Here is an 18,052-nt window from a genome sequence, read left to right on the forward strand (position 1 = left end):
ATCGTCTTAACACAGAACGTATCTCACCACTTTGGGTTTCTTAGGGCATCAGTGTTCCCCAGACATGTGTTCTGTAACGTTACTGCCCCTTGATAGGGCGTGTGTTAGGAAGTACAGTCTGTGGGAGGCAAGACTACCCCTCCAGGTGTGCCCTTCTTTATCTCCTAGGGAGGTGCATGTCTAATGGGATTTATAGTTTATTAGCTAATGACTTTCCGGAAGGGTGTCAGGCTGGGTTCTTCCTGGCTACCTTTTGGTTAGAGTAGAAGAAACCAGAAACAGGTGAAATCCAGAGAACAGAGACAAAACATTATATAATGAGGTGGTTGGAGTCTAATAAACCCAGATGGAAATCTGGCTCTTCCACTGTCAAGTTATGTGCGACTTTACCTTTCTGATTGTCACTGACTTCATCTGTGAGAAGAGGACAGTAACAGGGCCTACTTTGTTGGGTAATTATAGGGTTAGATAAGGCATGTTTTCTGGCACATATTCCTTGTGTGCACACTATCCTTAATATACGTCATTTATAACTTAATATTTAAATTAGAAATCTAGAATGTGGATCAGAATTACATACAAAAATAATGTTAGTCTAGGAATCGAGGGATAGGAATTCAAGTGCTGTATCACACACGTGATTCCCCAGTACATTATAATGCTCACCACAGTGGCCTGTACATGGTAGGCACTCAACAAAAGCCTGCCAAATGAATGCATGAAAAAGGAAAGAATGCATGACTGACTTTAAGTCTCTGGGTCCCAGTTTCCCTTGGATGACATGAGGATAGAATGTTCTGACCTTTATTCCAACACTGGGATGTTAGCATGAGAAGTTGAAAGAAAAATGTCAAATATTTAAGACACAAACATGTTTTGTGTCCTAATGAAGTCAGTACATACAAATGAAATAATATGGCTCAATAGCCAGGGTCTATGCTCAGACTTGTCACGTCTTTGAAAATAAGGGCATGGGGACCTCCAGTATGAGAATGAGAATATTTTCCTAGCTCTAAGTGTCATCGTTAGCAAGGGGGTTTTCGGCCTAAAGAAACAAAGTACATGATAAGCAGTTTAAGACGATGAAATCATTGGCCTATTCTCAGTACTTTTTCTCCCTTTTTCCTGTTTCATTTCTTAAGAGCACCTGTTAGCTACTGTGGTTTGGCTTGAAAAACATCCCTAACAGGGTCGTGTGAACTCAAAATGCTCCCAAAGTGTTTTACATCAAACCCATTTAGTTGTAAGATTGATGACTTCACTGAAATACCGTTTTTCTGAGGCAGAAAGTGACTAGAAGACAGAATCCCAGACCGCAGACCTACCCCGTCATTACTGACACCCCAGAAACCAGGATGTAAACTTCTCTAAATCTCAGCATTCACATTTGCATAAGAGGACAATTGTATGCCATCTTAAGTAAACCCTGTAGAGATGTAAGGTGGTATAATTACTATCACACCACCTCATCCAATCTCCTGAACCAGATGTCCTTTCTCTTCATGGCAACAATGCTTTGGAACATGAGAGCCAACCCTTAATTCAGGGTTTTTCCATCTCAGCGCTATTGACATTTGGGGCTGCATAATTATTTGTTGTGGGGCTGTCTTGTGCATTCTGGGATGTTTAGCAACATCTCTGGTCTTTACCCATTGGATGCCAGTTAGCACCTCTCAAGTCATGACAATCAAAAATGTCTCCAGGCACCTGCCAAAAGTCCCCTGGGGCTTTGACAAAGATCACCCCTGAATGAGACCCACTGCCTGAAATACACGTAACCCACACAAATCGAAGAAGAGTGTTTCCTGAGACTGTTTCTCTCACATACAAGAATAAATCAATGACCACTGGCTGCAATTGAGAAAAACTGCCAGTAATCACTGAGAATCCTGTGTATATTTTAGCTTTCATGGTTATCTTTTTTTCTTCCCTTTCCTTTTCTATTTTTTTTTCTTTTTTGAGTAAATGTCATTGCTACTAGTGACTATATGAATAAAAATGAGTTTGATGTTTACCCTGAAACCCGTGGTGCTCAAAATCCACATCTGCAGACCAGCTTTGCTCAACATTGTCAGGCACTGACACCCATAGTAAAGACCAATTCGTGCTGAATTCAAAGCTTTGAAACTTTGTAAGCGAAGACTTTTTCCATGCGTGCAGACAGCATTATCACGGACATTAGCCACTGACCCAACCCTGACCTAAAAATCGCACAAGTGTGCGTCCACACTCCCATACACTCACACGGAGGTGCAGTTACTAAGCAAGTCTCCGCTACTTTCCGGTGCAACAATCTTGCTTCCATTTGTGATGGATGGAGCCAACCACCAGCAGTAGAGAGAGTCTGAAGTGAGGCTGGTTTTTATTGTGCAAATGCAGGTAAATTAGCTAAAGGTCAATTCTAAGAATCAACTGACAAGATGAAAGAGGTTGCTGGAGAAAGGAGACACTAAATCCTCCAGTCAGCATGTAAGTGCTTTTAGGAGGCTGATTAACAGGAAAATCACCACTCCTGTTCAACCCAGGACAAACCCCTAGATAGTTGCAGGGCTAGGGTACATTCTTCTTTAGATTTTTCAAAGTAAATTTCCTAAATAAAGCATGGGTGACAGTCTAGGAACTAAAAATTCTTTCCCCAGTAAACAACACACTTTGTTCACAAACAAGAGAAACATTTTTTTAAAGGTTAGGAAGCTGGGACAATGAAGGGACCCTACTTGGGAAATAGAGGAGGGAAGCAAGCTGAATCCAATTTAACATTTTTAAAAAATCTTGGCCAAATAATCTTAACTGGCAATTTAAGTTTATTAATTTCATTAACCATTCTTTACTTTCCTATGACAGTGGTGTTTAAATATTCATGGAGGATCATCATGAGAGTGTATTTAAGCCATTCATTCTCTATTTCTTGTATCAAGTGGGAATTTGATACCTGCCCAGTTATTCTGTTATATGGGTAGAACCAACTGGATCATTGAAACTCCCTAAAATGGTTTCTATCTTAATAATCATAGTATGGCCATCCCTTCTGGTCAGAGTGGAAAATTATAGAAATTCATCTCCTTCTTGCCATCGTATATGAAATATGAACAGTGTCTTGAATTTTCTTTTTCTTCCTTCCTCTCCTCTCCTCTCCTCTCCTCTCCTCTCCTCTCCTCTCCTCTCCTCCCCTTTTCTTCTTTCCTTCTATCCTCCCTTCCTTCCTTCCATATTTATTTTCCCTCATGGGTTTTGCTTGCCAGTTTTAGTTAATATCGGCATTCAGGATCTTCAACTATCTGAGAGTGTCATAATCTTGCGTAAGTCAAATTGGACAAACTTAGCAATTCAATGACTCAGGATCTTATTGGTGAGATGCAGCTAAATTCACTAATCACTGCCTATTCATTTTGGTGGTGTTTATATGTGCAGTTAATGGGACCGCCTTTGGGGCCACACACACCACCATTAAATTATGGATCATTATCAAGTTCCTCTGACTCAGACTGCACAAGGCCTGGAAACAAACAACTGTCCTTGCGAAACTTCACCTTTTTTTCCTTCCTTGATGGGTATCATAAGGATACATCTCACTCAGAGATGTGCTCCCATCTACCCTCAGTACCAAGACATAAAACTATATTGATGCAGGCTTTCAGTTTGGCAAAAAACAAAACAAAAACAAAATACACAAATATGCACAAAATGGAAAGGTGCTGTGGTTGACAGGCAGATGAAAGGGCAGAAGAACCATGGAATCTACTCTGCCCTAGTCCTAGGATTCTTTTCTTTGGGCCTTTTCTCTTAAGATAATGAATAGTGTAAGCCTTGGCTTCTTTGTAGTGGAAATAAAAGTGAAAGGAAGTGAGAAAATACAGACCTCTTCATAGTTCCCTCAACAGAATTTCTTAAAGGTCCAGAGACCATCCCATCAAAATCATGAAAGATGCTGGGCCAAAATGCATATTCCTTGGCCCTGCTAGAAGTTTCTGAATCACTCTCTCTGGAGCTACGGTAAAGGGATCTGCATTTTTACAGGTACTACAAAAGATTTTTGTGCACACCAAGTATTGAACAACACTGCTAAAAGTTTGCAGTGGAGGTCACTAGGAAAAGAATCTCCATTTGAATGTATGTTGCAAGATGAGAAATACAGATATTTCAAACATATGAGTTCTGTGGTTGCATCATAACATGGTGATTATTAAAGTTTAAGACTCTTTTCTTTCAGCAGGGGTGGAGAGCAATAACCATTTCATCTAAATCCAGAGTGATGAAGGCAATATAAATCAAACTCATTCCAGCAGGTTTCATTTGGTCTAATTTCTCTGCAGATATTAATCATTGTACAGTCCTGTACAAATGACATCTAACTCCATTTTAACTCAGAATACAGAATACTCACTCAGATTCCTTCTCTAGTGTGTTATTTGACAAATAAAAGAAAATAAATAAATTGGAACAGTGGGCCATCAAGATTGCAAGATGCCAACAATGCCAAGACATTAAGGAGAGAAATGGCCCATGCTAAACCTACAACCCAGCATGCAAATTGGCAAAAGCATTTATCTGCTACAGAGTCACCAGGGGGAAAAAACGACTCTCTTCATTTTTCCTTTGAAAATTGCTATGTCAAGTGGAGGTGACAAAGAATTCTCCCTAAAAGTTCACAGAAAGACTCTCATTCATTCTAGCAAAGATCATCTAGAAGACCAAGGTTAGTCAAATTCCACAGCATGGTATCTAGTGGCAGAAAATACCAGCACTCAAATGCGCTGGGTTAATTCGTCACGGTACATACAAAGTTGGAAGGTTACAACTAAAACGAAGGAAAATGTCTGAGAATCTATGTGTGGCTCCCATTATGGGAGTTGGTGTCAGGAAATTTTGCCAAACACCATATATGCCTTTTCTTCTTCTCACTGGAGTGTGTTTTGCCTGTGGCAGCAACAAAGGATAATCAGAGGGGAATCTAAAGCCTAGAGAAGCAAAAGTAATGCAAAAGCACAAGCTGTTGACAACTAAGAGGGCCCACGATGAAGAACACACATCTGTGCCTAGGAATAAAGGTGCCTTTGAATCAAACAAGGGCAACTGAAAAGTGAAAATGTCCATTAGTTTTCTTCTAAAAAATGTGTCTCCCTAAGTGAATCAGTTGAGGGTAGACATGGCTAAGGAGGAATAAAGGGCGAAGGGAACACATGATTTGTGCGTTGTTCCCCTTTTATTTTAATTTACCAGGCATGCATGTCCAGTAAGATAACTGCCTACAATCACAAAGGATTACACAACAGCATATTCTGGAAGCCACCTCACTTTGTTGTTTTATGACCACATCTCAGTGCAATTTTTTCTCAGCAGGGGGAGGGAGATCACGGCACCACAGTGATCTCACAGTTTTATTTTCCTGTCTCCCCCGTTTCCTGCTAAACATAAGTCACTTCCTTTTTGATAGTGGGTAGGAGGACTTCATAAATGTGTTTCTGACTTCAGGAGATCCATGGACCTGTAGAGAGTGACATCCCCAACCTCACTGGATTTTAGCACTGCAACCTAAGTTGGGGTTCTACACATGATTCCTCATTCATTCGATCCATCGGATGTTCTTAGTTTCCTCATATCAGCAAATTACGGCCCTCATCATAACCAGTATTTAAGAAGTGAACCACATATATCGTTCTGTCCAGAAGTGAACTACAAGTTCCTAAAGCTATTCTAAGTTCTGGGAAACTGGCATGAATCAGGGGTAACCGAAGGTTTAATCGTGTAACTCACTTAGAGCTCATTTCCATTGTGGCAGGCCACACTTTCCTCAGGGGATGACTGCACTCAAACAAGGACAGAAGCTTCCCACGGACTTGGTGGCTCCTCAGAGATTTCCTGATCAGGTCTATATTCATCTCCATAATCAACACCCACAGTTGTCTTAGCTATTTGGACTACGGGTAGGTGTGTCAGTTTAGAGCTGACCCAGATTAAAACTGTTATTATTGTTTTAATCAGATTTCCTACCACCAGTTTTGTTCACTGGGGAGGTCTAAGGATTGCCTATGGAGAAAAAAATTCACGACGGGTCAAGGGTCAGGGACGTACGCCATGAACATTTTCTTTGCAGTGTTGGGTTTCCTATTGAAAGCAGGCGGTAGAAGCAGTGGGGTGGACTGACATCTTCCTCCTCCTCCAGTTCTTACTAGTGCATCTCTGTCTTGACACCATTATAGTCAGGCCTGAAATTTAAGGAAGCTGGAACTTTGGGCAGTTAATGTAGATGGCAAATTCCAACAGGGCCACAGGAATCATCCGACCTAAGTGAGTTTGGGGATATTTTATCTGTATTCAATTTCTTCTTGACCCATTCAATTCTGTGATTCTTTGCAGGACTGCTATCATTGGGATGATGGTATTTGGGTATGGTATTAAGAAACTTTGAAAGGAAACAAGACATATTGGTAGGCTTTACAAAACTATGTTGTAGTTACGAACAAATGCCTGCTGATATACTAATACATAAACGGATACCACTTAAATTCATAAATGGTAAATCTCTTAACAACTCAACTCCCCAGGTGAACTTTCTTTTTCACTTAAGTAGACCTTTAAATTCCATTTGAACCTCAGGACAGGAAAACATTGGCTGCGTTTGTCGCCCAGAGGTGAGGGCAATGATTACAAAAATTCAGAAAGATATCCATATACTAAATAGGCACTAGTAACAGGAATCAAGAGAGAACCTCTTACATAATAAATGTGCATCAACAAAATATTTCAAAAGGAAGCGAGTGGTCATTACTTTTCCCTCCTACAGACATCATCCAGTTGCCTTTATTACCTGTGATACATATACACATACACACACACACAATAAAAAATAAAAATAGGAGTGCTTGGCACACAAACAATGATTGACAAATTATTGTTTAAGTTCCCACTGAAATGCATGAGGAATGCTGAAAATAAAAACTGGTCTTTTCATCCTCATTTACCACAAGCCTATGAAAGACCTATTAGTACATTTATGGAATACAGAACCATATGGATAGATGGCTATTAACAATTTCTTTTTGGCTGTGTCTCTACAGGCCAAAGATGGACTCAAGAAAGATAGCTTAGAAAGCCAAAACCTTCATTTTCAAGCTCTAGTTATCCAGTTGGGTTGTGCATTCATATCAAGGAAATGACAGCCACATCATAGTACAGACACAGCCAAATCCCAGAATACTAAAGACAAGACCAGCTACCAGAAGTAACAATGTAGCACTGTAGTTTGAAAAGGCTATGAGAAATCAGGTAGAGTGTGGAATACAAGTGCTTCTTAAAGAAACAAAACAAAAGGCTGGACCCCTATTCAAGTCCTGTGTGTTATTCTTACTTCCACAGCCATATAGGGACGCAGAGAACTGAATGCAGATTACATGAAAAGCCCACGCCATTAAAACGTGGGCAGGAAGGACTCTGGAAACATTGAGAGAAGGAAGGTAACTCAGCTCAGGGTGGGGAAGGCTGAGTGTGGGGTCAGGGAGAATTTTCGCGGCTCGGAATGTCTGTTTCTTTAATACAAAGAATGTTTTACTAGCTCTTCTCACCCTCTCCTAGTGCAGACAAAGAGCAAAACCGTACTATGGAGCCTGAGGGTGTTCATTCCAAAATAAGGAAGACAATTTGTTGACGATGAGGGTTACCTGATGGTATAAAGTGTTGCCAAGAGAGGCTGGGAAATCTTCCCAGAAGGGTTTTAAGAAAGGAGCTGAGACTCCTCTGTCTGAAGGAGTCTAAGAGGTTGCTGCTGGGAGCAGGGGTGATCCCCTTAGGATGCCCCGGCCCTGGGGATGTGTGCACTGTGTGTATGTACATACATCGTTGTGCTTGTGTTTGCACAAATACTCATGCGTATGTCATCAATATAAACTGGCACATAATAGATTTGAGTGAAAAGTCATATAAATCTGCCATTCCCCCCCACCCCATAAACAAAAAGGAAAAGGAAAATTAAAAAAACCCAAACCTATGCCATTGGGCCAGATCTCTTTCTACCATGCTCTCATTCAAAGGAGGGAGGGAGAAGATGAGAGAAAAACCCAGTTGGGGAGAGAGGACTCCCAAGGCCTCTCAGCTACTCCACTGTAGCTGGCTCTCCTTATACTAAGATGCTCAGCACATGGGACCCAGTGAACAAACAAACAAGTAACCAAAAAGAGATTTTCTTATAATTCCACATCTGGAAAGAGATCTACCCTGTGGATTTAAATGTTAAGGTGAACTAGGTAAATAGGCAGTAGTGTATCGATGGGCTACTGTGTTCTCACAAACGTATTGTTAGTTGTTACTTTTCTTTCAAATGTGAATTTCGCTAGGAGGTTTATTTCCAAATGGTGACATGATTTCTTTCTTCTCCCATTGCCCCGCCCCCCGCCCCTCCCCTATAGATGATACTTCCGTAAAAGTTCAGACTGCCAAGGATGTTTTCTCTCGGGGAACCGATCTGGGATTTTGATCTTTAGGAAATCCTGGATGCATTTCTCCAGCTCTTCCTCAATGGAGAGCTTTTCCTTAACAGCTTTTTTTTTGCTGCTCATGTTCGACTCCCTGGAGCCCGAAGTCAGAGTCCGGAGCAGATCGCTTTTCCGCCGCATCTCCGACTGCTGGATCAGCTGCACGGGGCCCTTCTTGATGGGACGGTCCAGAGTCTGGATGTTGGTCTGGCGTGTCACGGGCCCACAGATGACCGTCTCCTGCGGAGAGCTGGCCTCAGACTGGCTGTCGCAGCTAGAGGTGGAGAGGTCGTTGCAAGACGTGCCACTCTCCCCTTCTTTGTCGCCTGCGGTGCTCTTGCAGCAGCAGTGGCAGTGTGAGGATGACCACCTGGAAGGCTCACCTGCAAGGAAGCACAGCACCCAAGGGGTTAATGCCAGCCACCTCAGTCTGGAGGAGCAGCACAGCACCTGAACACACACGCACCCAAGCATCCACAGCCACGTCTTCAGAAAAAGTGGGGGGCCACACAGGGCAGGCTACAGCATGACTACCCAAAATCCAAATCTGCTGATGGAAGGAAGTTAGTGGTCTACTGCACAAAAGGAAGGATGGCATCACGCTTCCGTCCACAGGCATTGTGACCAACGGCTCAGCTGTACCACTCACTAACCTTGTCACCCCGGCAGTCCCCTTCCATTCTCAAAGCTTCAGTTTCCTCACTGGGAAGGTGAGTATAATCACCCTCCTACTATCTTGAGTTGTAGGGAGGATTTAAATAAATCAAGTGAAATGCTTAATGCAGTGCATGATATTTACCCTCCGTAAATGCTACCTGATTTTACTGTGGCTGACGTTAAACCCGGATCCAAAGCTCCACGTTACTGTAATCAGGTACAAGAGGGGAAGGGTCAGGGAGGGCTTCTTTTGTGGCAGCCCCCAGGTGAGTTCTGCACAGCCATCAACTCATGGGAGCCGTATGATAATTCTATGAGCTCAGTAGCCCCACTCCTAGTTCCCATACAAGGAAACTGAGACAGACCCTGAGAATTTAAGAAACTTACCCTAGTTTGTACATTTTGCCAAGTGGCAGAGCTGAGATTTGAATGTAAATTTCCCAAATACCATAACCAAAGCAATTAATCATTCTTCTTGAATTTGCTTGACTGTAAAAATTCCTGCGTTTCTTTAAAAAACAATGTTCAGGGTTTAACTTCTCTCTGCAGTCCTTGCTCACCTCTCCTCAGAAATATTTATCACTTTTTTCTCTTTATTATGGTTTTGTTTTCGAAGTGCCTCTATTATTGCACATATCACATTTTGTTATAATTCTTTTTTACTTTATGCATTTCAGCTATTCACCATGAGCTCCCTGAAGTGGGCACAGCATAGTGTCCATTGTTGTAACCCCAGCAAATAGCTCAGAGTACAGTGCACAAATTCAATAAAAGGCTGTATCCTAACAGTCACTTTTAAGCCCTGGATCTAGCCACACCTGAAGCTGGTACTTTAGGTACTTTAGGCTTTTAAGCTCTATGAACCATTGTATTATATTTAAGCCAATGTGAGTTCCTCTCTTCCTATTCCCCTCAGTCTTGACTCATAGCATTGCATTCAGCTGTTTGGAGACAGACTCATTTTTCAGATACGTGGTTGGTGACTCTCTGAACTAGAAAATCTACAGTTAGGGAACAAAGCAAGTTCCTAAACATAAGTCACTGCCCCCAGCCTTCTATGCTCCGAACAGTCTTCTTAGAGTCATGAACTTGATACTATCTACTCATCGTATATTATATGCTGGACATTTCATATAGCTCATTGCATTTAAGCCATAAAAAATAAAGGGAAATGAGTCCCCTTTATGATGCTAATATTGAGGACAAGGATAATGTAGTATCTTTATGTGTTTAAAAGGAGACCCAATTTTGATTTGTGCTATATCTTATTCTCATAAATAATGGATCATATTATAATAAGATCCCACTTTAGTGCCATTTCTAATATGGTCAAGGTAGAGGAAACCTAAAAGGGAAAAAGAAACTATTTGCAAAGTTATGTCCTGTCTTCTTGTAAAAGGCCTGTCATCTACATATCTAAATAATTTAAATATTTATAGACACTTATCTTAAACATTTTCCAGAGGGAGAAAAAAAAAAAAGAGTCCCTGTGAATCGCAGCTCCCAACTCCACAATTATCTCTAAAGTATACCAACTCTTTCAGACCACTTTTTAAAATGTGACTGTAATCATTGTATTTATACACCCATTAAATGAAATGCAACAATCCAATTAGCCAAAAGGAATCACCACAGCAATAATGTTCTACTTCTCCCGGGCTATTACCAATAAATATCTTCCATGCAACAGGGAAAATGCTCAACATGTACCAGCTGGTGACTGAAAATATCAGCAAGAGAAAATGTTTTGTCTGCCAGCTCAGATTCTGAGGGTATCATTTCTCTCCTTCTGAAGGCAGAATCTGCCTCCACCTCTCCAAACCCAGCCATCCCTATACTAATATGACTTGATGGAGAAATGGCTCGAATGCACTGGGCCAAAAAAAAAGTAATCATATCAGGCCAGAGCTGATCCAGTTTGATCCTTTTTGAGAAAAGTGCAGAAACTGACCTAAATCTTAAGAAAAAGAAAGGAGAGGAAAGAAGAGACAGATAGAAGGGAGAAAAAGAAGAAATATATGCTGAGATATGCCTGCCCATTATCTCACAATGAAATGACAAAAAATTTTGGCCATAAGCCCTGCTGAACAAGCAGAAGTGCAAGCCTGTCCTGTGCTCTTCTCCCTAAGAGTTACCTTCCCTACCAAAAAGTCATTTCCTTCAGTGGACTTGGAGGGACACCCGGGCTCTCCTAAAAGTCAGTTTAGTAACACAAACACCATCATGGGACAGAGCGCTGTGTGTTTCTGCAGAAAAACGTACACAACACTCACTGCACATCCAGGCCAGGAACCTGGGATAGATGCGGAATCCTCCCTAACCGCTGGGCTGATCGTGGATTCCAATGTCAGCTGGGATTCTCCAGCTTCCGGGCAAATAGAAATATTACTTTCCACCTCTTCCAGGCGCTATCACTATTAAAGGGAAATTGAACAACTTAATTTTAGTGGAGCCCATTATACTACCACGTGTTTCAATATTTTATGAGAACATTTGAATGTTTTAACATTTTTGGCAAGATAATTCATAAGAAGGCTTCTGAAGTCTGTATATTAGGTCAGAATCAAGGAAGAGAATGGTATTAATCCAGCTGGAGATACTGTGTGAAGAGTCATCATGAAATGTGAAAGATACTCAAATGTAAGAAGACAGACACCACTCTGTTTCTTTTTTTGGAAGCATTGTCTCTCCGATTACCCGCTTCCCAAGAACTTAAACAGAGCAGAGGTTTTCAACCAGAAGAGAGAAGTGATGTGGGTGGGAGCTGGACACAGCCGCCCTTAAAGTCCCACTGACATGTGCTCAGCAGTCCTGGCAGACGTGGAAGGATCTGCAAAAGGTCAATCTTTCTGTAACTCAAGGTGTTCTAGGATCCCCTCAATTATAGCCAATTACGATCTCATGAATGCCTTGGTGCTTAAAATCATAACATACTTTTGCTCCCAATCTGCTGAGCTTTCTATAGAGGCTGGAACATTTCTCTCCATTTGAAGAGAAAATAGGTTACAACTGATTAGCCAGATACAGGGAGAAAACCATTTCATCCTAAGAAAAGTCTGATTTATTGATACTAAAAAAGCAAAAAAAAAAAAAAATTGTTTTTCGAGGGGTTTATTAACTCTTTAATGGTCAAACAGCACAACCGCACTCTTTATTTTTAAATAAACCATTGCTGAATTTGTTGGATATTCTACCATTTGTGGTGCCCAGCACAGAATAGAGGTTTGGTAAAAAATGTTTGATGAATGAATGAATGAGCCCAAACACATATGCTGAATTGCATTAAGATCCTAACAGGGCACAGCTTGTAGGCTCCAGAATAAGCCCCACAATTTGTCAGTTTGGATAAATTACTTCACCTCTATGAGCCTCAATTTCCTCATATAAAAAGTAAGACAAGGGGTACCTGTCTGGCTCAGTCAGTGAGCCAGAGTCAGCCAAGTGTCTGACTCTTCATTTCAGCTCAGGCCATGATCTCAGGGTGGTGAGATCCAGCCCTACATTGGGCTCCGTGTGGGCATGGAGCCTCCTTAAGATTCTCTCTTTCTCCCTCTCCCTTTACCCCTCTCCCATGCTCGTGCACGTGCTTGAGTGCTGCTTCTCTATATAAAAAAGTAAAATAAAATAAAATAAGGCCAATAATAGTATCTCCCTCAGAGAGGTTTTAGAAAAATGAGACAATTAACGTGAAGGTGTTTCATGGCTGGCAGGCAGCACCAAGAAGTATTGCTTTCATCTGTACATAAGTGCTCTACTAAAAGCCAGATGCTAACCTACATAAACAAAACAAATCAGGAGCCTGTTAGATAAGATTAGTAGGTTCCCACCGATGGGCTATACAACCAGTTGTTAGGCCTGGCTGGAACATCACGTGAGGAAGGACACAAATGCTGAGACTGGACTCATCAAGAAAATGTATAATGCCATTTAGTAATGTCTGTTGTTGGTGTGGGAGTGGACCGTGACCACAAGCACACAACACAGTACGTGACCAGGGAGACTTTTGGAAAGAAGTTTCCTTTACCGTGCAGGGCTTAGAATTTCACAAATGGATGCATCTTCTGAGATAAAAATTGACTTGAAGACACATAAAATAAATTTAAACCCAGAGCTGGGAGTAATTTGTAGTTTGGATTAACTGGGGAGGAAGCAGGACCCTCAACTGGCCTAAGTCCTTAAAGCTCAAATCTTCCAACATTGTACAACTTGGAAATATTGAGAACCAATCAAGCGAACTGTACGACTGTACACGGCCCCTTTCGACTATAGCCCTAATGGCAGAAGTCCTTACTGATAAAGGAGGAATGAAAGAGGAAAGACTACAGAATATTTCTCCCCTATGAAAAATTCAAACCGAGCCACGTGAAACATGACTTAGCAAACTCACAGAGTGCTTATGCATTTTTAAAAGAGGGAGCTCTGCAATCTACCCACACTTCAAATTCTCCACCTGCTAATGGCTGTGAGCACAATGCACATCATTTACAGCAACAGCTGGGAAAACTGCTTTCCCCTGTCTTCCCTGTCAATGATGTAGGAGCCTGCCAGTCTGGGAGCTAGGTGGCTAGATTTAATTTATTGAGGCTGCTGAAAGACTTTCTTGGTATCCTGGCTGAAAAGTCAATAATGGCCAAATTGATGTTTTCATAATTCTGCTAACCTTGGAAAAGATATTTCATAGTAGAGACTGGGAATAGGCTGGCTGTGCAAGCTTCTGAGAGGAATACATTTTCAAGCCTGGTGATCATCCTTTCTTGCTTCCTTTGCCACTCATGGACATTTGGCCTTGGACGGGCCCAGCTGGGGCTCCTCATTAAGGGGTGGCAAATTTGGGTAAGAGCAGACAGTTAAATCAGTCACGGGTCAGTCGGGGCCAGTCAAGAAAACGCACATGCCACCTGTAATCTTAATAGGGAGAACTGAATATAAGGAATTGGCTAAACAGGGATTGGAAGGATGAAAAAAGGTGAAGAAAGACAGCACTGAAGAGACAAATACAGTAACTGCAGGGGGGCAGCTACCAAACTTAAGGGTAGGGAGACAGATGGAAGACGGAGTCATTAGAACCTGGAAGCTTGCAAGGGTCACTCTGTGGAGGTGGGACCCAGGCATCTGAGGAGGGCATGTGGCCTGCTGGTCCTGGTATGTCTGAAGGGCCTCGCTCTGCAGAGGACAGAACACAACAAAGTTGGGAACTGGGACCAACTGCTTCTGAGATAAATAAAATCTGTGTTAAAACTACAAGCAGCGAGCTGATAAGGAGTCCCTCCTCTGTTCACGACTAACAGCCTTCATCTGGCAACCCCTCTGGACAGCACAGAACCCACCGGGAAGCCCGCTGGGCAGATGCAAAATGAGGTGAGCTGAATCCCAAGCATCACACAGCAGAACGGGGAGGGGTGGGTTTGGGGCTCAGAGACAACAGCTTAATAAGAGCACACTGACCCTGCCACGGGGTGAAAAGAAAAGAAAGACACAGTTCCTGACCTGCTGGAACAGGTGCTCAAATGCAGGAGTCAAGAAATGAAAGGACAGAAACCAATCACCTCGGTTCCATGCCTGCCCTTCTGCCCTTTCTTATACCTGAGGGTTTTGTATTTGTTCTCCCTCTGCCACACTCACTTTTCTGATTTTCACCTGTTTTGTTCTTTTTTGTCCTCCAATGCTTGGCTGAGATGTCGCTTTCTCAGAGCAGCCTCACCTCTATCCCCCAACCAGATGGAAGCCAGTCCCCAGCCTCTAGACCGCTTCTTCTGCACCACCACAATGTGTAATTATGGACGTGCTTCTACATTTATTTGTTTAATGTCTGCTTCCCACACCCGACTGTAAGGCCTGTGTTTGTTCCCTTCTGCGTTTTAATGCACACTCCAGGCCACATACAGACTAGTGTTTCAGGGCACATAGTAGTAGAGGCCCAGGAAACATCTGCATGATAAATGAATGGGAGAGGAAATGGATGGGGTGTATAGAAATTTAAATTTTTGGTTCAGAGTGTATGATAGAGACAGTAAACCCTACACACACACACACACACACACACACACACACACACGCACGTTCACACACAGGAACGAAAAATTTGACATGCAAATGTAATTAAATTGGAAAATAATGGGGCACATGGGTGGCTCAGTCGGTTGAACATCCGACTTCAGCCTAGGTTATGATCTTGCGGTCCATGGGTTCGAGCCCTGCATCAGGATCTGTGCTGACAGCTCAGAACCTGGAGCCTGCTTCAGATTCTTTGTCTCCCTCTCTCTGCCCCTTCCCCTCTCACGCTCTGTCTCTCTCTCAAAAACAAACATTGAAAAAAAATTCAAATGGAAAATATTTAGGCATATCACTAGACGTTTGATATGCATTGACAACAGTGTGCTGACCAGCAGAGATAATGGCAAGATCCATAGGCATACCCAGAATTGAATAATGCATGTACGTACGTGTGTGTGTGTATATGTATGTGTGTATATATGTGTGTGTATATATATGTGTGTGTGTGTGGGGGGGGGGTATATACATATATATATATATATATATATGTAATTTTTTAAATGACCATCATTCAATCATTTATTGATGTAAAAAACCCTTGGGGGTGTGTGGATGGCTTGCTTGGTTGAGTGTATGCTCTTGATTTCAGCTCAGGTCATGATCCCAGGGTCGTGAGATCAAGCCCTGTGTTGGGCTCCATGTTGACCCCAGCTCATGCTCTGTGATCTCTCTCTCTAAGGATATATATATATATATATATATATATATATATATATATATCCTTGAAGACATTACACAACTTCAGTAAAAATTAACTTTCCTAACCATTCAACCATGGTCTCTATTCATATTATTTTCCAATTTGGTAATGCTCAGACCTATCCTCCTACCTCAGAATTCTCACCTGTGGGATTTCTCTTTCAATAAAACAATGTGATGGTTTGCATAAAGCAGGAAATGCTGAATTCGGACTTCCTGGCCTACCACCTTGCTCTCTGAATTTTCCTGGATGACTCATTTATTTCCAGGGGCTTTTTACCCTTTTCCAGGTTCTCCTTGCCCTTTTCTTGCTTTCTTCCTCCTTACTGTATTTCTTCCTCTTGGTCTCAGCATTTCTCAGTTAAGATCATTATGAGTTACTCCTGCCTCAAAAGTCCTCATTTCTCTGTTTCAGAGGGAAGTCTTGTGGCCCATCCTGATCCCTTTTCCTACCCAGTCCTCTTCAGCGTGGCTGCTCCATTTTACATTTTTCTTCACCCATTTTTCATAAGCTTGAACTATTCCCCCCAACAATAACGCCCACTATAACTCCTCTCATCCAATACCTAATGGTCTTTTGTCTCTTAGAAGGAAATATATATGTAATGATGATAGGGTTTATTTGCTCTCTTTTTCCAGTAGAAACACCCTTTTTCTCCCTTTCAAGAACTGCCTCTTCCTGACCCCATACTGTCCTCAAGCGACTGTCACGCATGCTGCCGTGCCTAGCCACGAGGAGAGGACACTGGACCCCTATCTGAACCTCCCATCTCCCAATCGTGTGACCCCAGTTGTGTGAATCAGTCTTCACTGAAACTGTTTTGCTGTAGCTTATGGGTAAAATATGTTCTAGTGTGCGATAATACCAGGCTAGAGGGATGTGAGTTCACTGGCCATCTTTCCCACCAGTTGAAGAGGACATTCATGTGGAAAGAAGCCAACCAACACAGGCAAAGCTGAGAATACTCAAGAGACAGAACCCTACATCTAGCAGTGTCTCAAGCTGGCCCCATTCCTAGGCTTACAATTTCATAAGCCAGGCATTTTCTTTGCTTAATCTCATGAGAGTTAGTTTTCTGTCCAGTAGAGAAGTAATCTTTTTTTTTTCCTAATGTTTATTTATTTTTGAGAGAGAGAGACAGAGCATGAGCGGGGGGAGGGACAGAGAGAGAATGAGACACAGAATCCAAAGCAGGCTCCAGGCTCTGAGCTGTCAGCACAGAGACCGATGTGGGGCTCAAAGCCACGAACTAACCAACTGAGCCACTCAGGTGCCCCCAGTAGGGAAGGAGTCTTGAACACTCCATTACTTTCGTATGAACACTCAAGGCCTGCCTGATTTACCTCTGTCATCCTTGTGTCACTCCAGCACTAATGTGACCAGTTCTCTAGGGGCAACTGCTCTTACTTGGCTAAACTATTCCATAGGTAACTTGTTTCTTTTATGGGATGGTGCCTCTTCACTATACGAGTTCCAATGAAGTTGGCTAACACTCTCAGATGTACTAAGGCTCTCTTGCCACCTGTTATACACAATTATTCTGATAGTGGATAATAGCTGTATCTCCAAAACCAGAAACTTAGCATAACAGATATAATTTATTGAGAGCCCCCTATGTGCCTATTATTGTGTTCAGTACTTTATAAAATCTTCACAATGCTCTCTTAGGTGGATGTTATTCTTTCCTTTTTGTGGAAGAGGAAATTATAGCTCAAAGTGGTTAATTATCTGATCAAGTTACCCCAGCCATCCCACATGCTGTCCACGAGCCCCACTGACATCTCTGAATTCATCAATGGCAGCTTGGAGGTGGCAGACACTGACCCAAGCCTCCCCGCTCTACGATACAGCTCTCATCTATGACTATGAGGGGGATGGTTCTGTGGCAGGGATGCTGAGCTCCAGCCCAGGTGACAAGGGACTGCAGCCTCTGTGTCACCCTGCTGGCAGAACTGTACAGGTCCCCATGAGGGTCGGAGCAAAGGCCAGGGAATGAGGGCTTTCCGATGTGATTCTGTGCCCACCTTGCTGAGGGCACAACCACTCAGACACAGAGGGCAGATGTCCTTCCCAGGACAGGTAGCCTGATCTCGCGGGCCTGCAATGGTGGCTGTGAGGCCCAGCTGACCTCTGCAGAGGTGGCCAGACGGCACTGGGCCCCATCCCTGAGACA

The 18,052-nt window shown here is 42.5% G+C and overlaps 1 protein-coding gene across 1 annotated transcript in view; it reads right to left on the bottom strand.

The window, feature by feature from the left end:
* Positions 1-3,131: 3,131 nt before the first annotated feature.
* KCTD16 (potassium channel tetramerization domain containing 16) overlaps positions 3,132-18,052 on the bottom strand; it is a 263,762-nt gene continuing 248,841 nt past the window's right edge. The window contains exon 3 of the mRNA XM_060635840.2: positions 3,132-8,851. Within this exon, the coding sequence (XP_060491823.1) occupies positions 8,397-8,851 (455 nt within the window). The 3' untranslated portion in view covers positions 3,132-8,396. The remainder of the gene's footprint in view (positions 8,852-18,052) is intronic.

The sequence above is a fragment of the Panthera onca genome, chromosome A1 (assembly GCF_046562875.1).
Source record: "Panthera onca isolate mPanOnc1 chromosome A1, mPanOnc1 haplotype 2, whole genome shotgun sequence".
Classification (NCBI taxonomy): Eukaryota; Metazoa; Chordata; class Mammalia; order Carnivora; family Felidae; genus Panthera; species Panthera onca.